The sequence below is a fragment of the Dermochelys coriacea genome, chromosome 14 (genome assembly GCF_009764565.3).
Source record: "Dermochelys coriacea isolate rDerCor1 chromosome 14, rDerCor1.pri.v4, whole genome shotgun sequence".
In the NCBI taxonomy this organism is placed as follows: Eukaryota; Metazoa; Chordata; order Testudines; family Dermochelyidae; genus Dermochelys; species Dermochelys coriacea.
In genome coordinates, this window is record NC_050081.1 from 4,318,644 (window position 1) to 4,344,010 (window position 25,367).

The window sequence follows — 25,367 nt, forward strand, 5'->3', positions numbered from 1 at the left end:
GAATAAACTATCAGATGACGAGGATGCCCAGGAGCAATAATAAAAGGGTGGGAGCACTGCCATGAATGTGTGGGCGGCTGCTTATTATGAGCTCTTTTGAGGTGGTCGGGGAGAGGACCCTATGCAGGACAAGGAAGGCAATGTGTGAATCATCCCCAGAGCAGTATTTTCTTCTCCACGCCCTCCGAGCGCACACATTATTCAGGACTTGTCTATCTGGGGACATCTAGGAAAATTAATTTGAAATAATTAATGGTGTCAATTTGAAGTGGATCAGTTAAACAACATTAAACCCCTGTGTGAACACCCTCATTCTGAATTAGAGTGGCCCTAATTTGGTTTAGATGAATTCACTTCCAAAGTGAAGTGAAACCGAATTAAGGCCACTTTAATTACAAATGAGGGTGTTCACACAGGGATTGAACGTGGTTTAACTGATCCACTTCACATTGACACCTTTAATGAATTTGGATTAATTTTCTTGGATGTCCCCATGGAGACAAGCCCTTAGTCTAGTTTCCCTTCCCTTGCTCTAACCCTGAATTCAAATCGTACAGGCCTAATCCATCCAGGAGGTTTAGCTTTGTCTGTTTCAGGCATCTTTTTAAAGCGATCTTTCAAAACAAAGATGTGAAGTGGGGCTGCCTAGATGTGTCTACGTGGAATCACTCAGCCTCTCCTTATGAGGGAGCAAAGAAGAGTAGCAGAAAGGCGCCACCTTTGCTATAAACACGACAGCAACTGCGCACAGGTCAATATAATCACAATATAGATGTGATATTGAAACAACTGTTTTTCAAGCCTACTCTCCCAGAACATTTTCCATGTAATTTTAAAGTAACGTGGAATCACTGGAGTTAGAAATGGAGGAGACCTGTTAGATCGTCCATCTCATCCTCTGGGTCACTAGGTCGGGTTATGGCATGACTTCGCTTGCTTTGTCTAGTCTAGTCCCAAGTGATGGCACTTTCACCATTTCCTTCAGGAGACTATTTGACAGTCTAATGCAACTTTATGGAAACAATACCTGAGTGTCAGATCCCCAACTGGGATCATAGAATGTTTCCAGACTGGAGAAATAATGGTGCAAAGGTGCGTTGCAGTGGGTGAGCATTTACACCAGAATAAATGTCCTTAGCTGACTCTTTCTAATGCTCCTTTTTCTAGTTTTCAGGGTATTTGTGTGTGAGGGGGCTTCTCAGCCACAGCCCAGCTTCTTCTCCTACCTGCCCTAGCATTGAAATCTTTACTCTGTGGTTTATACCATCAGTCTGTCGCTGTTTGAGATACCGAACAAACATGGATGACTTGGCTTATGAGCCCTTTGAGCCACGTTGAACCAAATCTTGGCTCACTAATAGCCAAGGTCTCCACTTTTGCTTTGAGACTTTGGGGTTCATTGGACCCTGAAACTCACAAGAGGGGGCACGTTTTGCAAAGGGGAGGTACAAACCCAAAGGAATATTTGCTATAAGTGCTGTGATGAGCAGAGCTCCTGTTAGAACTCCAAGACAGAACGAACCGGCAGAAGCTAGGCTGTGAACAAGCAGTCTGTATTTCAGCGCTGTTTGGTGAAAGGTTTGCTTTGTGCAAACTATGGAAACATGTGACTACTTTTCTCCCTGAATCTGAAGGCTTTCCCCAGTAGAGAGAGCCTTATTTCAGCTGGATCATGCATTTCTTAGCTGCATCACTGACAACATTTGATGCTGCCTGTGTCCCAAGGCTTCAACCGGCAACATACACAATGGTTTTATTCTGGAGAGTTTCAAAAATACTCAGAACTCCTTGGGTGAGACTTTGAAAAGGTCAGTGGAACTTGGGCTCTTAAGTACTCTGGCAAATCCTACCTGATGAGAACTGTAAGAGCTGCCAGGTGCTGAGCAGCCTTGAAAATCTGCTCTGAAAGCATGAACCCTGTTCTTTCCATGGCGCTGTCTATGCTAGAAGCTGGGGGAGCGGGGTGGTTCTCCTGCTTGCATACACATACTTGTGGTAGCTCGATGAACCAGTGTAAGTACAAATAGCAATGTAGCCATAGTAGCCTGGAAAAAAAGAAAAGGAGGACTTGTGGCACCTTAGGGACTAACAAATGTATTTGAGCATAAGCTTCCGTGAGCTACAGCTCACTTCATCGGATGCATAGTAGCCTGGGTAGCAGCTGCAGAGTCATGGTTGAGCCGTGGTGAGAATGTACCACCAGTTTCAGGCAAATTTGCACTTGGCACGGCTTAGCCGTGCCGGTGCTAACGTAGCAATACCATTTATACTCATGCTGATGCTCATCAGGCTACCCATGAGTAGGCTTACATGGGCAATGGAATCTCACCCTAGCTTGTAGTGTAGACATAAACTATTAGAAACCTCTTTCCCCATCCCATACTATCCACCATTCTGCCTTCACTACTGAGGACTCAGTTTAAGTCAGAGGAGACATTAAAGCAATAATTTTGCATAATCATTCCAATACTTTCACTAAATAGCGACCTAAGAGTTACAAAACCTTGGGGCAGTTATATTAACATGCAGAATAATTACATCCTAACTAATAACGGTAATGTAAATAACTAATAGATATGAAATCATTGTCTAACAGGGAGAGGATTGCTCCACAAGGCCTTCTGAAACGGAATTAATTATTCATAAAGCATTCTGAAAGCTGCGACGTGAGTGCATGCCAAGGAGTGTCGTTAATAACCAAAGCAACAAATATTAACGTTTGGTATTGATTCAGTGTTTGAAATGTTTGCATTTGTTCTGAGTTTTCTAGGCAACTCTCCCCTAGCTCCATTGTGCTCATTAATTTGGCAGTGTAGCTTGCTGATGGGGTTCTTACTGATTGAACAGCTGAATTGCCATTGTGGCAGCAGCTGGACACATCTGGTGGCTGCTAATCTCTTGCTTTCTAATCTCCCGTCTCCAGTGCTATAGCTGCGGCTTGCTCCTCAGGGATATTCTAGTTGATTCATGTTCTCCTGTCCACTGTTGTGGTACCTTGCTTACAAAATAAAACACCCCAATCCGATTCTACAAGAACAAGCTGCCAGGTTTCCCTGTAACCTCCTGGCTTTCTCTAGAGTCCTTCCGGCTGCTGCTGCATTTGAACATGAGAGTGACATCTATGTAAAACAGAAAGCAGGAGCTGGGGGTTGCAGCCTCTCTAGGAAATAGAGGAGTACCCTGATCTGTGACTTGCTGTTGTCAGGTGCAGTTTACAGAGATTCTGGGGACGAGGCATGGCCTCTCTTTGACCTTGACATCATGATCTTGTTCTTTACTCCTGAAATTTTGCCTTCTGTATTACAGGCTTCTTAAGAAAGGAAGGTGAATTTGAATTTCAAGTCCTGCTTTTGTCTCATGGGAAGCTTTTTTACACCATTCTACTAGGAAAGCATTCTGCTGCTGTCTCACTCTATATTACCAGGACACTGTGTATGAATTGAACTCTTTTAAGCTTGTTCACCTGCTTTCTGCTACTTGTCAGTTTGTGACACTCGTTATTTATTACCTCTGGGATTTCCAAAGGAGTCTGAAGGCCTGTCTACACTTGTAAATTAATTTGGATTAAGGTAGGAAGTAAAGGAGGCCATTTGCTGCTCTAAATTAGACAGATTAACCCAATTCTTAATAACTCAGTCCATGCTGGGTGGGTTTGTCCAGGGAAGGAGGAAGAATAATAAAGACCAGGGGAAGGCTGTGCTGCTGTTAGCAGAACAGAACTTCACCAGGGAGAGCGATCATGTACTGTTTTGCTTTTGCATATTTCTTATTCAAAGAAGTGGAGGTTTTTAAAAGCAATAGACACATTCATGGAACTGGGGTGAATGCAACTTCTGGAGGACAAGCAGCCAAATCCCTGAGGAAATAACGCTGCTGAATCCCTGCGAACTCTCCTTTCATTCATAGAGATTGAAGGAACGGGGTTTAAAAGATGGCTTCCCAATGGAAGATTTTTTTAATGTAAAAATTATCAGCTCAGTAACGAGCATGGTGATAAACTCCCAGGAATTTGCCATGGACCTGCACCACCTAGTGGCTTGAGTACTGCACTGGGAGCCAGGAACTCCCTGAGGTCTAATCCCAGCTCTGACACCTACTCCCTTGTGGCCTTGGCCATGTCACTTAAATTCTCTGCCTGGATTCCCCCTATAAAATCATACTTGCATCGTGTGGTGGTTGTGAAGATTATTGAATGTTTGTAAAGTGCTTTGGAAACTGAAAGAGCTATATTAGTGCTGTGAATAATTGTAGGGTCCATGGCTTTGAGAGGTGCACTCACCAGAGTCTTACTGCCTTCCGGACGCATGGTTAAGATGCATCTGTTCACACAAGCAATTCTCAAGTAAATGGGCGAAAATCCACACTGCCAATGCTGCACCAAAAGGGTATTTGTGTGGGAGGGGAAGGGGGCAGAGAAGAGCTCATCCGTTTAGACAGAACCCAATCTAGCCCTTTAAACTGGGAAGTGTCCAGATAACTTGGGGAGGGGTTTACCGACAGTGCAAATATGATAAGATGATTTGACAGGCTGCATAGGCCAGGAGTTAGTTGCTCATACAAGTCAAAGCACAAGGTTCATGTGTTTAATATGCAAGGGAGCCCTTGGCATGCCATGATCCTCGCATGTTGCGTGCATGTGTAATGCATGTTCCTTGCTTAGCTGCTCCTTCTTCCATGCTTAAATCTTGCCCTCTGGCCAATATGAGCATAGGCTGCGTCAAGGAAGCAAGAGGAACTGGGCTTAGGAAGGGCAGTGGGGATGCTCCATCCCCTGAGCCACCAGGTGACCAGTTGTGTTCCTTCTGAGTTGCACGTCATCTGTGAGTGGGAGGGGAACAAGGCCCCCCCTGCCCACCAGCTGATTGCCTCTGGTGTGGAAGGAAGAGCGGCAGGAGTGGGGAAGTGTCTATCCCACCCCTCCAATGAGTAGAAAGGTTGCTATGGCAGCAGTGGTTGCTGGAATCAATGTACTGGCAAAAAACCCTTTTTAGTTGCCTCTGGTATGTTGCATCTTCAGTGCTATCATCTGAGTCACATCAAGGTTTGTTTCTGAAGCCTCTGAGTTAACAGAAGCCTGGGAGCTGGCGGATGCTTTCCAATGTAAATACAGCCTAGCCTTTATACTGGGTCTTCATTCACAAAGGAGGCAGGCTTGGTAGTCTTGGACTAGTTGCCCTTAGCATAACACCCCAAAAGAAGGGCTGAGGAGCAAGGTTTGGACTGGGCTTTGGTGATGGAGGCTTAAGCACTGGAACAAATTAGCTAGGGAGGTTGAGGAATCTCTGTCATTGGAGGTTTCTAAGAACAGGTTGGGCAAATATCTGTCAAGGATGTCTAGATAATTGGATTGGACTAGGTGACCTATTGAGGTCCCTTCCAGTTCTATATTTTTGATTTCTCTGAAACTCCAGGAAGGCGGTGAGTGTCACCTCTATGTAGCGTGTGGGCTGTCTGTGGACTGGCCTTCCTGCTCACTTTACACTCACCAGCCAGGGTGATGTTTAACCAGGAACGTTTTATTAAAACTTCCGTAAGGCTGTGTCTTCATGGCAAAACAAAGACAGTGTCTGTTTACCTGGAGAGAGGAAGGATGGTCCAGTGGTCTGGGCATTAGCCTAGGACCTGGGAGCCCTGGGATCAAGTCCCTGCTCTGTCACAGATGTCCTGTGTGACCTGTAGTAAGTCACTTAGTCTCTCTGGGCCTTGGTTCCCCATCTGTACAATGGGGATAATAGCATGGCCCTGCCTCACGGGTGAAGTGAGGATAAATATATTGAAGATTGTGAGGTGCCCAGATGCTTCTCTAATGGGGGGCATATAAGTTGGCCAGAGAGAGCCAGCTCAATGTAAAATCCTAGTTGAGACAAGGCATGGAAGCTTTTACCTCGAAATACCAGGTTGAGGTGAACCCCAGGTAGGAGGTATTGAGTTGAATAAAACCTTAAATTCTCAGGTAATCACAGGTGTCCAGGAGCTGGGGCTTTAATTGTGAGACCTGAGAAAATCATAAAAGTCAGCAGCACTGCAGTGGCTTTTCTGGAGGAGGGATACTCTTCTGTGAAAACCTGGAAGATAGAAGTTGATTGGCTTGGCTTCCACTGCATTCTCCAATCTTAGTTTGCAATTATTTTTAAATGAATAGGGGTTGGAGGGGGACTTGTCTAGAAATCGCTTTCTGATTCGTGCTATGCCCTGTAAGCTGCAATGAATAGTATTTAAAATATGAATCCGTTTAATTTAATGCCCATCTTTCAGCTTGCCTAGTCTTTACAGAGGCATTGATAGGAGATGAGAGAAATTTTTGATGGGATATGGTAGGCTGTTCCACTTTCAAGTCTATCCTTTGAACTTAAAGCTTTCACGGTATTTGCATCTTTTTCATGCAAATTAACCTAACATCGCAACCCTGGGTTTCCATGGGTACATCTCTGCAGCCCATGGCAGTGAGCCTCCCAATTTGGGTCGACAGATTCAGGCTTGTGGGGCTCACACGACCCTGTTAAAAATGCTGTGTAGATAGTGGTTTGAAAATACAATTTGGGCCAAAGCTGGAGCGCCAGCCTGATCTGCAATGTCTACACAGCTAATTTAAGTGCAGTAGCACAAGCCAACTCTGTTGATCCAGCCATGGGCTATATTTGAAGTACCATAACTGGCCTTGTGTATGTAGATTGGCTTGGCTATAGTGGCCAGCTGGTCCTCTCCCTCCACATCCAATGCTGATTTTGACCGAATGGTTTTACAATGAAAATAGACATCTTAGGGCAAGAAACGGGTCCCCAGAGTCAGCGTGACATGATGGAGGCTAGTTTGAGAGCCAACAAAATAGTTTGGAAGATCCTTATTTTCCTGTTGCCATGGAAACAAGGGGTCTTATGCAAGAACTAATTTCTAGTTTCTGATCCAGACCATGAAAGTGCAGGGCTGGCCTTCTCAAAAGTGGCTATAATAATTCTCTTGCGAGTTACCTTGCAGGATCATGTAAACAAAGCAGGGTCCACCAACTATTTTAATTTAAAAACAGACAACCCAAACCTGTGGAAGCTTGGGTTAGTATCGCAGTCAGTAAACATAAATGGGAAAATGCCCTTTGTGCGTGCTCTTAATGCCAGGTGTTCTCTGTGGAGCCTCCTGTCTTCACAAATTTTTTTTTTAACTGAAACACTTGACTGCTTTTTTTAAAAATGATATTGGGCCAGAGTCTCTCTTCTCCTTGATCCTTTCGCTTCAAAAGAAAAATCTCTTTGATTTTTTTTTTTTTTAATTCTTGTATATTTTGTCCTCATCTGAGACTTTAGCGTCACAGCTGTTAGATAAATGACAGCAAAGCATCTCCTTCCAGACACAGTCACCGTCTCTTATATCCATCATGCCTTCCTTTAATCTGTCTAGGGATCAGAATAGAGGACTGGCACTCCCATGGCTGGCTTCTCTTCCCAGCTCTTTCACGGTCTTACTGTAAAACGAACAGGAGTACTTGTGACACCTTAGAGAATTTGTTAGTCTCTAAGGTGCCACAAGTACTCCTGTTCTTTTTGCAGATACAGACTAACACGGCTGCTACTCTGAAACCTGTCTTACTGTGTGGCTTTATTCCCAGCCATATTAAAAATCTGTATTTCTATCCCCCTGCCTGCAAATGGAGAATACTAGATTCTTGGATTTCTGAGCCAAGAAGGGGCCATTATGATCATCTTGTTTGACCTCCTGGATTACCCAGGTGAGAGAATTTTATCCAGTGACTTCTGCTCTGAGACCCTGGACTGGAGGGTGGGTGCAATCATAATGTTTTACTATTCAACAAATGGTGGATGGAATCAGAGCTTTATTTGTAGGTTGCTGGGGCTCATCATGTCTTCTGCCTGTCTTCATGCCTGTGAGGTCACGCCAGTGGCGGTGGAGCACTGCACTCTAAAAAATGGCATCCCCCGGGTGGCGTGACCTTGCACACACTGTGTGCGCGAGGGCGCACTTGTGGGTGCAGAGCAATGTGCCACGCTTGAGCTCTGTGTTTACAAATTTAAGCACTGGATGGCATGTTATGTCAGCCAACCAGATTGCTGGATAAAGCTCAAATAAATAAAACTGGAGCCCGTCGTAATTCACCTGAATCATAAGAAGCAGAAAATTTGGCTGGTGATTTTTGATGGCTAAGTTGCTCCTGGCTTTACAGGCAGAAGCACTGCTCTCTGAGCTTAGCAGAATGGGGCAGGTCAGTAAGACTGTATTAGGAAGCTGCTGTTCTGCATCATTGACTCCTAGCAAATGGGTTAATTGAGTCTGCCTCAGTCATTACTTATGATAGAAATAAGGTCATTCTAATAGGACATTGTCAAGATGATGATTTCTTCCTTCTCAAATAAAGTTAGTGTTCTGTGCAGGATATGAACTTAGGGTTAGTGGCAATTTAACATTTTGTTTTGTTTAAAGCTAGACCCCCCCCCCAAAAAAAACAAAACAACCCCCCCCCCCCCCCAAAAAATAAAAAACAAACAAACCCAACCTCAGACAGGGGAATGGAAATCTCTCACCTGTGCAAGAGAGAAACACCTATGGAAGTCAGGAAGGAATGCCCCATATATATGGGTGGATAAGGGTGGGTTTTATATATAATATCTACCCTGTATAGATTTAGTTTTTCCAAGCTCTGTGTAGCTCAGAAACATTTCTCTTTTACTGGGCCGACTTCTGTTGTGTGAGAGATATTAGCTCCCCATCTTGTCGCTCTGATATCCTGGGACCAAGATGGCTATAACAAGACTCCTAAAGTTGAACACCTAGTAAGCCGTATGGAATTCAGTCGCTCTGTCTCAGAATGAGGAAGAGTTTGGTGGTGGTTCCCAGAATTTGAAACAGTGATTCCTTGTTGTACAGGTATTTCAAACCTAAGCCCATCTTTCTGAGATAAATGGAGGGGCAGAGATTGTTAGGGCCTCATTTTTATACCTGGAAGCCCAGTTGGGAGCCCCTATCTGTATTTAGGCCCCTTGTGATCCATTTTAGGTACCTAGGGTTGGAACTTTTAGCCCCTCTGTGACTTACCCAAGGCTCATAGAGTGAGTCAGTGGCAGAGCTAGTGGAATGATCCTGCAGTCCTGATTCTGTTCCTTTAATGTAATCCGTAGACTCCCTGCCTCCCGTGATGAGACAGAGCCCTGGTCTATAGTACAGATTTATGTTGGTATAACTATATCGTGCAGGGGTGTGGAAAATCCACTCCACTGAGTGATGTCGTTATACCCACATAACTCCCCAGTGTAGACAGCGCTATGTCCATGGGAAGGGGAGGTGACGTATGCTGACCGGAGAAGCTTCCCTGTCGGCATAGGTAGCGTCTTCACTAAGCACGGCAGGAGTACAGCTGCAGCGCGGTAAGTGTAGACAAACCCTTAGAAAGGTCACGCTGTTCCCAGGTGCTGCCCTTCCCAGGAAAGGGTTAGCACCAAAACTCATGCTGCTTGAGCTTTGTCTCTCATTTTTATCAATTCTTGCTGGTCTCTTTTCTGGCTCAAAGGACCCAGTTAAACAGATCTGATTTCTCCTGTTGCTGTTCCTGTCAGACCCACCATTCAGATCAGCAGGATTCAAAACCATATTTGTTAGGTGATAATGTATACTGGTTACGTTATACTGTTAAGTATAATGGACACTGGTAACTATAGAATTATTCAGTATTTACCATAGGAGTGCGTTGCCTCATGCCACTTCATTGGTTTCTGGTGTTAATTCATTTTTGGGTTATCTCGGTATAACGTTCAGAATGAAGTTTTTAAGCTTCGTTCCCCTTTAGTGGCATTCGTGTGTGTGTGTGTGTGTGTGTGTGCAGAAGAGAACATCTGATTTATTGCTACAGCGCAAAGAATTGTGGATCTGTGAAGCAGAGAATTTTAAGCTCACATCGCTGAGTGGAGTAGAATCGGAACTAGTTCTGCCTTTTCCCAGCCACTGAGGAACAAGGTGGACGAATGGTTAGGGTGCTAGCCTGGGACTCAATTCACAGATTATCTCTGCACCCCTGCACAAGGCCTCAGGGTTCCCCTCTGTCACAAAGGGAATAGTACTCCCTTCCTGACCTCAGGGGGGCGTTGTGGGGATAAATGCATTAAAGACTGTGAGGTGCACAGACACTGTGGTAGTGGGGGCTAAATACGTTGCAAAGTTGGACCCGTGGAGTACACGGAAGCTGAGGGTGTTTTACTCCCCAAGCAAAGATGCAGAAGTTTAACAGGTAACACAAGCCTTTGCTAACTTACAAGTATAATGGACACTGGTTACTGTACAATTATTCAGTATTACCCTTCAGAGATAAATACTGGGGGTGCATGGCTTGGCACCTCCAAAAAACCTTGTGGTAGCAAGCATGTTTACAAACGAGCGCTGTCGAGGAACCCTACAAAAACAAACCAGCTGGAACAAGTGTGCATGTGCGAGAGACAGAATCCATTGACACCGTTTCTCCTGCAGGGCGAGATCTTATATGCAGCTCGATAATGAAGAAACTCGGAGATTGCAGTGTTGCCATCATCAAATGATCATAATTAAATGTGATACCTGTATTAATTATGCTAGCTAGGATTGGGGGAGGGAATGGGCCTCTTAATTAGGGGTTTGATTTAACATCTGAGTCATTCAGAGTCCTTAGATATCCCCAAATGTATGTGAGGTAGTATTGTTCTTCAGTCATATTATAATAGACCTTAGAGAGATCTTTTTAATCTTCAGAACATTTTACAAGCATTACTTACTCCTCACAACACCACTGTGTGTTAGTTTAGTACTGTTATCCTGATTTTACAGATGGGGAAACCGAGGCAGACACACCAAGACTTGCTCAGGGTCGGAACTGGGGTTGTGACTCATGGATTCCTGGTCCTCAGTTCTGTGCTCAGACCACTAGATCTTGCACCGCGGGTTTACAATGTGTCCGGTATAAGGGCTTTACCATAGGAGTGCATTGCCTCATGCTGGGTGTGCGGAGCACCAAAGGGGGGGGAGAGAGAGAGAGATTTATTTATTCCTGAGGGCATTCTGCGCCAAAAATTTTAAAATTCTGCACTGAAAATTTTAAAATTCTGCAAGTTTTATTTGTCAATAAATAAATAGAGAGGCTCCAGCATGGCAGTGGGGGAGCACAGGCCACTGGCTGCACGAAGCGGGGAGATCACCCTGCAGCCCTCCGCCCCCAGGACACTGACTCAGTGGTGAGGCTGCACCCAACCCTGACACAGCACAAGGCCTGGGCCTGCCCCAGAAACACCCTGGGGCCCTGTCTCTCTGCGCCAGGCACACCGGGTGTGGGGCAGGCAGGATCCAGGGGTGGGGTGAGAGGGTTCTGTGCGGGACAGTCTGGGTGCAGGCAGCTCAGTGGGGGGTGTAGGTGTGGGGGGATCTGGATGCACAGAGGCTTGTTGGGGGGGTTCCAGGTGCAGGGGCAATGGGACTCTGCAGGAGCTTCCAGGTGAAGGTGGTTGGGGCTCGGCGGGGGAGTCTGAGTGCTTGGGGAGTGGGGCTTGGTGGGGTGGGGGTCTGGGTGCAGTTAGTTGGGGGTCAGGAGTGTGGGTGTCTGGATGTGGGGGCTCAGGGTGATGTGGGGGGGGCTTGTCAAGATGGGGGGGTTGAGTGCAGGGGGCTCAGTGGGGGATGGTTTGAAGTGCAGGGGTGAGGGTCTGCAGGCAGGGAGTCTGGGTGCAGGCAGGCTCCAGATGCAGGGGTTGAGGTTCAGTGGGGTTTGGGTATGGAGGGCTAGGGGGGTTCCGGATGTACTGGTTAAGGCTTGGCAGGGGTGTCTTGGTATGGGAGGTCTGGATGCACAGAATAGGGGAGCAGGTCCCCGTACAATGACCCCTCCCCTCACAGCTGAGGAGCGATGGGGGCAGGAAACAGGGGAGGATGCTGAACTTCCTGCAGCTGGTGGAGGTTTCTGGGGGTGGGTCTGACACAGCCCCAGCCACTCGTTGCAAAGGAAGAGGAAGTCCCATCCCCTTCTGCCTCCAGCCCAGCCAGGACTAGAAACTGATCCCAGCTCAGGGTAGGAGCCCCGACTGGGATGTCCCCAGCCCCGTTGTGATTTACCTTAAAGAAATCTGCGGGGGACATGGATTCTGCACACGTGCAGTGGTGCAGAATTCTCACGAGTAATATTTGTCTGGTGCTGTGCTGCCGTGGGAGGAACTGTGATTCTCTTGTAGACTGTTGTTCGAAGAGTGACTGTGTGAAAATGCCACCATCTGTCTGTACTGGTCTGCTTTCTGTGCATGCCTAGATTCAGTCCTGCTTATTTTATTGAGGAAAAAGCAGTTGTTTACTTCTCCTTACTCCTGGTAGCTCTGCAGAGCCAGCACTGCTACAGCAGAGCGAGCAGGGCACCCTTCCTGAGTGCCACACCATCTGCAGAATTGCTCACTAACTTCTGGTTGCAGCATCTTTACCTTGAGGGGGTCGTCTCCATTGTGCCCTAACTAGATGAGTGATCCTGGGATGAGGTTGCCGGCTCTGGACATTAGACAGAACATCCTTTTACTTGTAAACTGAGCATAATTTGATCTGGAGTGCCTGAGAGGAGACAAACATGGAACCGGACCTGAAACTCTGTTTCCAGGCTCTAATCACAAATTGAAGTCATGGCACAATGCAATGTGTCCTGTATGGCTTTATCTAGAGTTCTCCGATGTTTGCTGTGAGCCTGGCATGCGTGTAAGATCAAAGTGCTCTGAGCTCATAAAGGTGGCGAGAGGTAGATGGCTTGAAATCAGGTCCTTCATCACTCCCATTGAAGTTAATGCATAGATTCCCATTGACTTGCGCGAGCTTTGGGTCAGACTGAATGTGCGTGTATGCTGAGGGTCCACCCACCTGTTCCGTGAAACGGTGCTTGCCAGGCTTGCTTGTGAACATCTACACTGCAGTGGTACTCCATGCCCCATATCCATGTAGCAAGCTACCACTAGTCAGTTGTTAGGATTTTCTGTGCAGTGATCCTTCAGCGTCTTAACTGTCATGATGTTTGCTGTTTTGAAACCTTCCTTCTGGATAAGGAACTAGGTTGAAAACCTCTCTCTGCAAAAACATTGCAATCCAAAAAGGCTTGTAGGTGATCCTGTTGTTTAGTGCAGGATTAGTCCATGATGCTGGGTTAATGCATTATAAGGAGAAAACATCTTGATGCGTAAAGCCATGCAAGCCCAAGAGAGAGGCAAAATCGCTGAGATGGTTGTCTTTTGCTTCATTTTTCTCGTGCAGCTCTTATGAAAGGTACCAAATTGACAGCATGGAGCCTGAAGTCCTTTCTGTTTAGCTGTACAACAAGTAGGCTGCCCCAGTGCAAGCTGCTCCTCTGCCAGTACAAATGTATGTAGCTTGAACTGCAGCATCTCTTGCTCTTCCAGTCCTGGGGTACGGGCTACCAATTGCACCAAACTCATAGAATTCTAAAAATCGGAGATTCAGAGAAAGTTGTCATGCAGGATGTCTACTACAGCTTTGTCTGTCTGCTCGTAAACCACCCAAGTGATGGTGTTTGCTCCCTTTCCCTTGGGAACCTATTCTATTGGCAAGTAGACCCTTTGTGGTTAGGAATTTTATCCTGGCATTCAACCTAAATTTTCCTTTTCTTTTAATTATACACTCCGAAGACTTTCTCCATGTCATGGGTGCCTACAAGATGATGCAGTGACATTGATCAATGCCGCCTTTTTCTTTCTGTGTCTAGGAATTGGTTTCTCAGATGTTGTCTCAATGGCAATCCAGCATGCATTAGAAAGCTGGCATCAGGGGAGGCTCCAGCATGCATTAGAAAGCTGGCATCAGGGGAGGGCTTGGAGCCAGGTTTGGGAAATGAAGCTAGAATAGTACATAAAGAATTGAAAATGAATTCACCCCAAAAGCCGCCAAACCTGGCATACTTTATATTTAATAACTTATGTTCCCCTTGGTGGTGGTGTTGACATGCCAAGCACATCTTTGGTTTGAGAAGTCACACCATCTCTTGAAGCTGGAGGGAGTAATTGCGGTCTTCCATGCAGGCTAAATGAGGGAACACTTAAATGCCCCTGTGTTTAGTGATAGCAATGGAAAAACACCACCGAAGGACTAGACTGCATGTAAGCCTGGGCAGTGGCTGGGTCATGTGGCCCAAGGAGTTCTTGGGGGTCTGAGGATGCAGGAACAAGGGATTGATTTGATTGCAGCTATGTGTGTCTGAATGAAAAAGAAGCTGCAGAAACACCCTAGGAGCAGACAGAGAAGCTGCAAGAAAGCCAGAGAAGCCCCAGGCGCAAGGCTGAGAGAGAGCTGTTGGGCACAAGGCTGGCTGAAAGAGGCTTAGAACTGTGAGCAAAGAAGCTGCTGTTGGATTTTTCCCATGTTCCAGGAAACAAGCTTTGCCTGTTCTTTATAGATAAACAGGACTGCATTAAAGAAATGTCTCACAATCATCAATTTCTCCTCCAAATGGAAATAGCCAGTTTTCAGGGTCTTGCAGGTTAACTGCTCTGGCCAAAAGGAGTAACAATAATGAAAGACGTGGGATTGTGTTAGAAGCACCTGTTCAGCCCAGACAGATCATTTGCGATGGCATGTTTTAGGGCAATGCTGCTCAGTCCTCAGCAGAACTGACTGTGAACTCATGACTCAGCCTGATCTTCCCCCTTGGGAGCTGGTTGAAGAAGCAGCTCCATTTGTGAGCGCAGGGGGATGCTATGGTGTTCCTCTTTAATCTCAGGGTTGGAGATTTCTGATTGCACCTTCTTTTTTTTTTCTCCTCTTTCTCCTCCCAACCCTCTGGAACTTATTGCAAATGTGAGCTCCCAGCCCTGTGAAGTGGAAGGAGTTCTGGGGAAGTAGCTACCTGCAAATGCACATGGAATTTCACCACCCAATATTGTAGGCTTTCAGCTCTTCACAGTAGAGACCAGCACTGGGGAATGAATAGCATAATATATAGCGATGAACTGTTACAGTAAAGAACAATGCATCTTGGTGTCTGAGCTGTCCTGGGATCCAGAGATCCTTAATGTAACGCTCTGGCAAGTAGATTAATCAAGGAATTTAACAGCTAGAAGCCAAGTTATACAACCTTATACTTTTAAAAGCCCTAAGCGAAGTGGTCTCATTCTATGAATACTGAATCCATGTTGGGAAGCTACAGAGTCTCTCTCTCTCTCTGGCTGAAAAGGGAGCTATTTGTATCCTCAGTCTGGGAACCTCTCATGTACATGGCACCACTTCCTATGTGAGAAGTAACCTCATGATGCCACAAGGGGGAACAGGTGCTGCCGAGGTTGCTGAGTTGTCCTGTAGCTCAGAACGTGGCTGCTGCAGAGAGAGGAGCATCCGGTTGCTACAACCAATCAATAGACGTGCAAGAGGAACCAGAAAGGGAAAGCTTCTTTTCTGAGTACGAGTTGTGGGGAATAATTCCCATTGAGCTCGGCTACAGTTCACCTGCAGGAAAAAAGAGAATGGTGGATGTTGGGGTAGTTCTGCCACTATCAAGGTAGTGTAGGTTTTTGAGAGGGGGTAGATGTTACATCACCCATTTCACCTAACACGGAGCCATCTCTCGGGCAGGGCCATACCCTCCCCTCGAGGACTGTTCAGTCTTGGTTTCCACCCAGCCTGTCAACCATTTGGAGAATGCAGGGATCCAGCATCAAGGAAGCACAAATTAATCTGCAGTCACTTTTATCCTGTGCTTATAGGAAATGTTCCATTTTACTTATTGCCTTTCTTTCCCCTTGCTCAGTTGATCTGGCTAATGAAAGAATCAATCACTTAGTTCCCATTTGCCAGAACCTTTCCAGAGCTCTGCCAAGCATGGGAAAGACAGCCCAAGGTCGAGTAATTTTGTTACAAGAACCTGCCAGAATCCACTAGTTGCCGTGGTTTGAATTGTGGGAGGAAAATTGTGCACAAACACAGGTTCTTAAACTGAGTGTTTCAGGGTTTTCTCTCTATCTGATAAACATATGGAAACACCGTGGTGCAAGCAAATATCACGGCTAAGCCGTGTTTATGGTGCTTTTTATTATTTGTATCATCAGTCTGGGAACCTCTGTCATGGGCCAGGATCCCGTTGTGCTAGGCGCTGTACAAACACAGAACAAAAGACAGTACCTGCTTCACAGAGCTTCCACTAAACACAATAGGTAGATAAGACAGGGGAGGGTACAAGAAATAAGGAGGAGACACCACTGGTCAGCATGACAGGTGATGTTCTCAGCACCAGCAGCCAAACATCGTCAAGGATTTTGAAGGCTTGGTTGTTTTTTGCCTGGGGAGCTTTGAAACCCATCTTTTTGTGGCAGGGCGTTGTGCTCCTTTAGCTGGCCTAGGTGAAGCGCCCGTTGATGTCAGCAAAGTTGTGAGCAGTAAGCACCTCTACGTCAGACTGGTATTTTGTGTAGGAGTCGTCCTGCACCTTTACTCCGGGTATTCAGAACAACGCAAACCATATAACGTATGACATCTGAAGGGAAACATGAGCCAACAGTGCATCGTCGCAGGCAAAGAGCGTGCGTACGAAAACAACCCACATTAAAAAGATAGCTTAATACTAAGAGACTCCAGCTACCACAGAATGACTTATAGATATGGAGTGCTCAACTAGATGGGGATGGTATTTAGCTCTGAAGGACAGACTGAGTATTTTTTTCATTCCTATGGTATGTCCAATTTTTCCTGCTACCTAGGAGAATTCTCCGGTGGCAGAGGAAAATCTGAGATTTAGACTAATCACACACACACACACACACTTTTGCTGGTGCTCCGAAAACATGTATTTGACAGAGGAAACATTCTCAGCTAGTTCCTGAGATAGATGGCTTGCATTTAGAAGGCTTGTCCCTCTTCTCTCCTGCATTTGTTGTAGCTGAGGTTCCCAACTTTCCTATAAAGATGATGCCAAACGTTCATTGCTGAGTGTGAAAAGGTCCCCGTGGACAGCTGACTGTATCACAAAAGCCTGAGAAGAGAGTCCAAGTTCTGAATGAGCCCTAGAGACCGAAGTAACCTCTTGACCCTCCAGTCTATTCCTCATGGGGAGGAGTATTGATGGTTCCAGTGAAGCTGATGTGGTCACTGTTTTTCTACCTGCATTAAATTCGCCTCCAGTTTGGATTTGTTTAAACCGGATCTGTACTGCTCCTGTTGGACCTGGTTATTTTAATTTAGGGTTTAATTCTGCCAATGTCACTGAAGCATCTGCTATAGATTGGCAATAACAAAGTCCCTAGTGGACTTCATGGAGTTTTTGGCTCCATCACCCGGTTGCCCTTGCTGGTAATCCAATGCCAGTAATGCTTATTAGGTTAAAGGAAGTTTTGCTCAGAGTAGAATTTTTTTTAAAGGGAAGGTAGGGATATGTGGTAGTTGATGATGTGAATGTCATTCTAGTTATGGTGGGAAAGTGTTGTCAGATGACAAGGTTTTGCAGTATTTCGCCTTTGGAAATTTACTTTTCCATGTGGGTCTCCTTGTTGCTGAATTCTTTATCCCTCGCTTTCTTATGCTTCGGTCTGGTCTTCGTGATCTGCATTGCCCCAGGGAGGAACGCAACAATGCAGGTGGTCTTGGGCACAGGCGCTGACTTTAAAGTCGCTGGGCCTTGATCCAATTCATAAGAGCTCGAAATCCTTTCACGTTCTTAGCAAGGCTCTGCTCCTAAACCCTGATTATTGCATTTTTGTGTATTTAACTGCTTCTCGTTGTAATTTTTTAAAGGTACATGTGTTGTATACAGAGTTTTTGTAGCTGTATTAGTCCCAGGATGTGACACACACAAGGTGGGGGAGGTAATATCTTTTATTGGACCAACTTCTGTTGGTGAAAGAGAAGCTTTCAGGCAATAGAGATCTTGTCACTTTCACCAGCAGAAGTTGGTCCGATAAAAGATATTACCTCCCCCACCTTGTCTCTCAAAGGCTCATATGTTCTGTAGCGCTTCTAATAGATGGCCTGTGAACACTCTTCATGTGAGCTGTCTAAGGCAGTAGAATGAACTTCTCTGTGTTCTAGAAGACTAATCCACCAGACAACATTTTCATGTGATTGCATAGGAGGAGCTGCCCCCTAACCTGCTTCAGTATTTTACACTGCAAAAGACTTGCAGCAGCGAGTCTCAAAGCCTGGGTCGGTTGACTCGGGCTTGCGCTACAGGGCTAAAAATATCAGTGTAGGCATTTGGGCTTGGGCTGTAGTCTGAGCTCTGAAACCAGGTGAGGGAGGGGCGTCCCCAAAGCCAGAAAACTGGGATTGCTTATTTACCTGGGTTTTAAATTGTAATGATGTTTCTGTGCTTCCCTGTATCCTTCTGCCCTCATATCCAAGTCCTGTATTTGTCTGTCCTCCACGACCATCGTATCTGAGCACCTTCTCAACAATGAAAATAGAAACAGCCATCTTTTTCTCTCCCTTCCTTCCCAGCCTGTAGAAGTAGTAGCTCGGTTTTGTGAAGCATTTTAAAGAAGGAAGACTGGTTTTGCATTGAACTCTGAACACGGTGAGGTTGACAGCACGTTATTTTTTCACTTAACCTTCCTTTGTGCCTGTTTGGTCCTCTCTAAAGTGCAGATGATCGTATTTAACTGCTTCACATGGGAGTTGCATAAATGAATATATTTAATGTACTTTGATGTCGGCTACGGAAGCGGTTGAAGATCTCAAAAGTGGTGATGTTATGTGGTCACTTTTTCAGTATTGCAAAGAAATACTCGGTTCTGTGTATGTGAACGCCTTGTGTATTTGGGTGCATGTGCATGTCATTATATCCATTCTATCTGCATCCAGGACGGAAAGGCAGGAATTAGGAAGAATGGGGGGGGAACTATTCAGGGCTCTGACACTGTGTGTGTTGGGGGAGGGAGGGTAGTTATGAATCTGGACGGTGATTAATTGAGAGACTTTCAGATTCTCTCTTCTCCCAGTTGTGAGTGGAATGAGCCTGTGGCCACTGCCAATTTCTGTTCTTCATTACCTTCCTAATTTTATACTTTGGTAGAACACCTGGTCCACGGTACAGCTTCCATCCTCACTCTGCAGCTTCTCCACCCAGCAAACAGTTCCTCACGCGCCATCTGTTGATCTGAATTCCCCATTATTTGTGTTCCTGTGTATGTGTAGTTTGTGCTTCTCTTTCATAAATTTCACCAGCAAGTTTCTTTCACTTCTTTTGACTCCCACTTCAGAGCGTGGTAATTATTGCATTTTTCTTACCTGGTGTCTAGGCTCTTTCCATAATTTAATCACATCAGCGCTTTGGCTACTTGAGTTCTGCCTTCTGGGAGATACACTTCTGTTCCCCGTCACGCTCAGAAAGGTAACACCAGACTTGCAGCCATCCAAACCATCTCAATGGCTTTAGTCAAGGATACGGCTCCGAGCCATTAATTGTCTTTAAAGTGAAAAACCCCAAACCACCCACCCTGCTGTGTGAATATGAAACGGGGATGTAGCTACTAAGCCCTTTATCAGCTGTAGGTGCAAACTATTTGGAAGTAGCAGCATTCGATCAACTCTCTGTTCACATCTCGTGTTGTGTGCATATATTCCAGGGGGGATATTCTTAAACACCTCGTGGAGGCTCTACTGGCATTCTTCATAAGTGTACTATCTATCTGGCTTTGGTATTGTAATGTGCCCATCACATTAGTGTTGGATCTCAGATTGTAGTAACTCCATTTTATTCAGTGGAATTACCATACAACAGTATTATTCATCAGTGGACACTTAAAGATTTATAATTCTGTAGCCTTACAGCTAGGACCAGCTGGTTGCTTTGGGATTCTCTGGCCTTATCCTATATCTTTGCCCAAAATTCAAACCAAAGTTTTAGAGGTCCCAAGATCTGTTTCAATTTCTGCATTTTCAGCTTGGAGTGGGGAGAGGGTAAAATGGAAATGCCCAAATCTATGAAAGGAGCAGTTATGTTTTTCCAGCTGACTGGAAAGGTGAAAGACCACCATCGTCATGAAAAGACCCTGCTCTTCTGAGACTTTGAGCTGCAGTTTTCAGACACTCAAAGTTCAGTTAAGTTTCAGAGAAGTGTCCAGACTATTGGGAGCTTAATCAAAGTTCCGCCATCTTGGATGTTGCATCAAGATGCTTGTCCAGTAGAAGTCAGCCATTTTGTCTCTGTCCGGGGTTGTGAAAAACCCCTCTTTTGCTTCAGCATCAAATTATATAAGCAAGTCCAATTTTATTTTTGTTTTTGCCGTCTCTCGCTTGGAGAGAAGCGATGGCAGACTGTCTGATTTAAAAAAATAAATAAATAAAGTGAACTGCAAAGAAACAAAAGTTACATTGCTCTGAAAATAAGAGAATAATTTTTGTTTTGAAAGAAGAAAAAGAATTGCTGGGGATTGGGGGGGGGGGCTGGGGAGAGTTTGTGAAGAAAATAGAAAAGGCAGGAAGTGAACTGAGAAGAACAGGCTAATTATCCAGGAGGTGCTGTAAGCATCACTTCTGTAGTTGGAACCAAAGGTACATAATGTCAAATTGCAGGCCTCCTGCACCTGTCTGAAGGTCTAACCACCCTTCTCTCCTATTAGACTGTGTGGCCACTGTAATTAGACAGCTTTGTGACTCCTGTAGGAAAGAAAATATACCTGCTAGAAGAGATCCTAGCAGAGAGTTGAGAATTCGTGTTTCAGTAAGCTACCAATCAACTGTGAATATGCCTCCTATCTCTGTGTTGTGGACGCAACATGTTAGGATGGAGTAAGGCAAATGAAGTTAGCTTCCTGCAGATTTCTGTTCTACTACTTAAGGAAACAAGTCTCTCTGAGCCATCGGTAACTCATAAAGAAACGTGCTCAGCAATGTTTTTGCCCATGATTTGCCATGGGGCTTTTTTCCGTGTATGTGAGAGAGAGCGTGTGAGTTCTCCTGATGATGATGAAAAATACGACAGGACTCTACGGAAACTGCCCAGCACTCTTGTAGCTGTTGTAATCTGTAACATTTTGATCTCTGGGTGCAGAATACTGGATGGGGCCTGAGTGTAAGCATGTATGGCATTTGTCTGGGCTGTATTTACAAGGTGGAGGGGATGTGCTGGAGGTAAAGCCTCTTAATTCTCCGCTGAGAGCCTGACTGATTGATTTAGCATTTCTGTGGTACACAGCGCCACAGTATCTGAGCACCTCATCTCAAATGTAAAAAGGAAAATAAATGACATGGTTTAACAGTCATTCGAAGAATTATGGGAGCTAAATTGGAAGATCAACCCACATCCCTGGTCTTGATTTCAGCACATTCATACATTATAGACCAGAAGGGACCATTGTGATTACCTAGTTTGGCAGAGGCTTGGTCTATCTAGCTGCTTGACTGATCTGAGTTTTTATACTTTCTCTCTCTCCCCCCCCCCCCCCCTTCAGAGGGTCTAGCTGTTGGAGTTGGATTTGGGGCTGTTGGGAAGTCAGCATCTGCAACCTTTGAAAGCGCCAGGTAAGCGACATGGCTGTTTCTGATCTCGACATTTAAAGCTTTATGCACACTCTTGCCTCTCAGAAATATTATTCTTGATCTTGGAATGATGTGTGAAGGTTTACGGTGTGATTGGAGATAGGAGTATGGGTTAGTTTAAATTGGTCTGGAAAGCAGAAGAAATTCCTACTGCTGTTGGACTTTTCTATTGGCTGCAGTTGAAAAGTTTTTGTCAGCGATGCCCACTCTCTGAAAGTGCTTTTCACTCCTGCTCCACTGGGCAGACAAATAGAGCTGAGGAACTGATAAAAGAGGACAGTGAACCAATAGTACTTGCCTGTTTGGGGGTATGTCTACACTACAATTTAATTCCAGCGACTGGCCTGTGTCAGTTGACTCTGGCTCATGAGGCTTGACTACCGGGCTGTAAAATAGCAGTGCAGGCATTTGGGCTCAGATTACTCTGCAGTTTGCAGGATTGGGCCCTCAGAGAGATTCTTGCAGGGCAGATGTCATCCGTTATTGAGGATAGGTCCATCAGTGGCTATTAGCCAGGATGGACAGGGATGGTATCCCTAGACTGAGTTTGCAAGAAGCTGGGAATGGGCGACAGGGGATGGATCACTTGATGGTTCCCTGTTGTGCTCATTCCCTCTGGGGCACCTGGCACTGGCCACTGTTGGAAGACAGGGTACTGGGCTAGATGGATGGACCTTTGGTCTGACACAATCTGGCCATTCTTATGTGCTGCACCATGTCTTCCTGAGCTGGTAGGAAGCAGAATCCCAGGTTGGCTTGGAGACATGGCTCTGTCATCGTGATTCTAGCTGTGACATAGGCCCAGACTTTCCAATAGCCATTGTCAGGTCATTTTAAACACATAGCATATTTTTGGAGTGGTGTTTGAGCACAGAAAAACTGAATCAGGGAAGGGTTTTAAAGAGCATCTGTCTCTCCAGTGCGCACACCTGAAGATGAGTTGCCAAAGTGATGCTCTAATGCCCAATAAACAAGCACCTGAGTGACTCTGATGTTTGCCATGGAGATGTTCAGCCATTGCACCATGTCGTAGCGCAGCGCTCCTCGCCCCCAGCAGCCGCTGCTTTCCTTGGGCGTGTTAATGATTAATGTCAGAGATGAATAGGAAAGCTGTATGCATCTCAGTGGGGGAGAAGCATCGATCTTCCAGGCGGCGCCAGCTTTTTCCCTCTGCCCTTCATTTAATAATATCATTTAGCTGCCTCGAAGTTCCTTCAAGCCCTCATCAGCGTGTCTCCAGTGCGGAGGAGTTTGATTTGACATGGCTAAAATTCTGACAGCTCTTCCTACCCTGGGTGCCTTTCCCCAGGGTTTAGTCAGAAATGAATGCATCAGTTGTCAGTGGGACCTGCATCATGCTCTCCTCTCCTGAGGCACTGCCAGGCAGGGGTGGAGGAGCTAGCAACTTCAGATTAATTAACCAAATAGACTGAAGGACAGTCGTAGCGAGCGGCTCGCTTGCATGGGCGTTGCTCTGTTGCACTGGGGACCTGGATGGGGGAGTCCCTCTGTAGTCTTTTCTGCTTCAGAAATGTGCAAAACGTTAAGCAACTTGCCTAGGAGGAGCCTCTCGGCTTGCTTCCTTCCATCTAGCTGGAAATTGGCTCCCCTGAGGAGCAGGCAGTGCTGCGGGGTGACAACAAATCTGTTTAAACGTGAGCATTCTCCCCTCCAGGCTGCTCGCTGCTAAGGCCTTGCTCACGCTAGTCATCCTGCAGATGACCACCATTGCTGCCAGCTCACAGCAGGTCTGCGTGGCAAGGTAGAAAACCCTAGCATGCTGTCGGCATTTATGCTCTTATTGTTGGAGCCACACCTGTGGGAAACTTTTAAAGGGAAGAAGGAAGTCTAAAATGTGTAGATAAGGTGTAGACCAGTAGGCAGATACATGAGCTGGAGAATAAAACTGGAGTGTAAATGCTGGCCTAGTCCTTCTCCTCAGGCCCGGCTATATTAACTTAAAGGAGATTCCAAAGCAGGGTCAGAGTAACACACACTACTCGCAACAGCCAGTGGAGAAATGTCCAGCTTTCAGCAAGTAAGGAATGGGAGAGGACACATCTTTCCCTTTAAGGATATGTCTACATTGCCAAAAAACTAAATAAAAAGAACATGGCCACAAGTCTCAGAGCCCAAGTCTCGCACCTTAGCCTCCTGAAGCTCATGCTGTGGTGCTACAAATAGTCATGTAGACATTCCCCTAGGGCTCGGAGACTCAACCCCCTCCCCGGTTTTCAGAGCCCAAGCTGCAGTCTGAGCGGGAACGACTTTGCAGCTATTTTTAGTGCTGTAGCACGAGCCTGAGTCAATTGACCTGGCTCTGAGACTCGCTTCTGCAGGTCTTTTCTTGCAGTGTAGACATACCCTTGGACCCAGGACCCCAGAGGGATGGCGCGTCGGAGCCTGAATCAAGCCAGAACCCAGGATTCAAGCCCTATTGCTTTGGAGCATCAATGCAGCCCCACTGGACTTGTGTTCTGGGAGTTCACCAAAAGTATTCCATGGGCCAACTTGCTTTGTCCTCTGGCCAGTCAAGTTTTCCCACGCTGCACCATGAACAAAGGGCAACAGCAATCATGTTTTGGGAGAGAGTCTGGGATAGGGGTGGCTGCATAACGCAGTGTAGATGCTGGAGCCCCAGGTTGGGACCCAGGGTTCAACAGTTCCTAACCTGGGGTTACAAGTGAGTGTAGACGCTCACGCATAGGTTAACAAACCAGGGTCTGCTACCTCAAGTTCCACGGCAGTGTAGACATAGTGACCTCTCCCATCAGGTTCCCCTGCACACAGTGTTACCTGGATTGTCATCTTCTCAAGCTGAGCCAGGAGGATTCCTTTATATATAGTTCAGCAGGTAGTCTGATGATACTTAGTCCATTGACCCCTCTCCATCATGTGTCCCATCTAGCACTACAACTCCCGGCAACCCCTGGTCTTAAAGGAGCGATGTCTCTGTAACAGATATGTTGGCTGCACCTATGCTGTTACAAAGGGCAAAGAGGTCATTGCTCAGTATGTGATTTCTGCTTCCCTCCCGTCAATAAACAGTCAGAGCCCCAGTAGCTGTCAGTTTGTTCCTCAGCTCCCCTTAAGACTGATCCTAAATTCTTCCTAAAAGCGAACGCTTGTGATGTGTGAAAATGGCCACCGGAGCACGTATAAAAAGCACATTTGCTTTGTTCACTGGCTGCTCCTGCTTCCTTCATTGCTCCATTCTGACCAGCAGGCCTAAAGATTTGCTATGTGCTGCATCCAAGTTTGAACTCCAGTGAGACTAGTGATTTGACAGAGATTATGAGTGTGAGTAAGTGAGCGTAGCAGGTTGCAGAAGTGGCAGTAACTCTGCTGGATTTCAGGTTGCCAAAGTAAGCCCAAGAGCTTTAAAAAGAAAAACAGCCCTACAGTTTTAGCTGAGCCTTTAGTTGTGACTGCTGTTCCTTTTCATCTTTGCAGCCTGTTTTTCACAGAGCCACCATGTAACTGAGTTGGAGAGAAGTATGTTTCTAGTTCAGGTTCTTTTCCCTCCCAGGAGAATTAAAAGGCACACGGTAATCTTGCTAACCTAAATAATGAATTTGGATGAGGAGTCTTCCATCTTTCCTACTTCCTGAAGGAGTTCAGTGCTATCACTCCTGCTTTCATGAACATTCATCTGCCAGGCATCCTGCTTTAGTATATAGAGAAAATTATATAACCTGCTATAGCAAACTTCTCTTTGATTGGGAGCAGTAATGATGCTCCTCAATCCTCACCTACAGTCTCCTTTGTAGTCCACTCCCGGGCTTCCACATGGCTCTGCCAATAGATCTCCATCTTCACTTGCAGTAACGCTTGCTGGGTTTTGGACTTCCCCAGAGCAGTGCCAATATATCTGAGTCCTTTTATGCGAAATCCCATTATTCCTG

At 45.9% G+C, this 25,367-nt stretch overlaps 1 protein-coding gene across 10 annotated transcripts in view; it reads left to right on the top strand.

The window, feature by feature from the left end:
* The window catches only part of SLC39A11 (solute carrier family 39 member 11), a 430,131-nt gene that overhangs the window by 195,579 nt on the left and 209,185 nt on the right, over positions 1-25,367 (top strand). For all 10 annotated transcript variants that reach the window (XM_043497571.1, XM_038371445.2, XM_043497575.1 and 7 more), the window contains one exon: positions 21,375-21,444. In XM_043497571.1, coding sequence (XP_043353506.1) covers positions 21,375-21,444 — 70 coding nt within the window. The remainder of the gene's footprint in view (positions 1-21,374; positions 21,445-25,367) is intronic.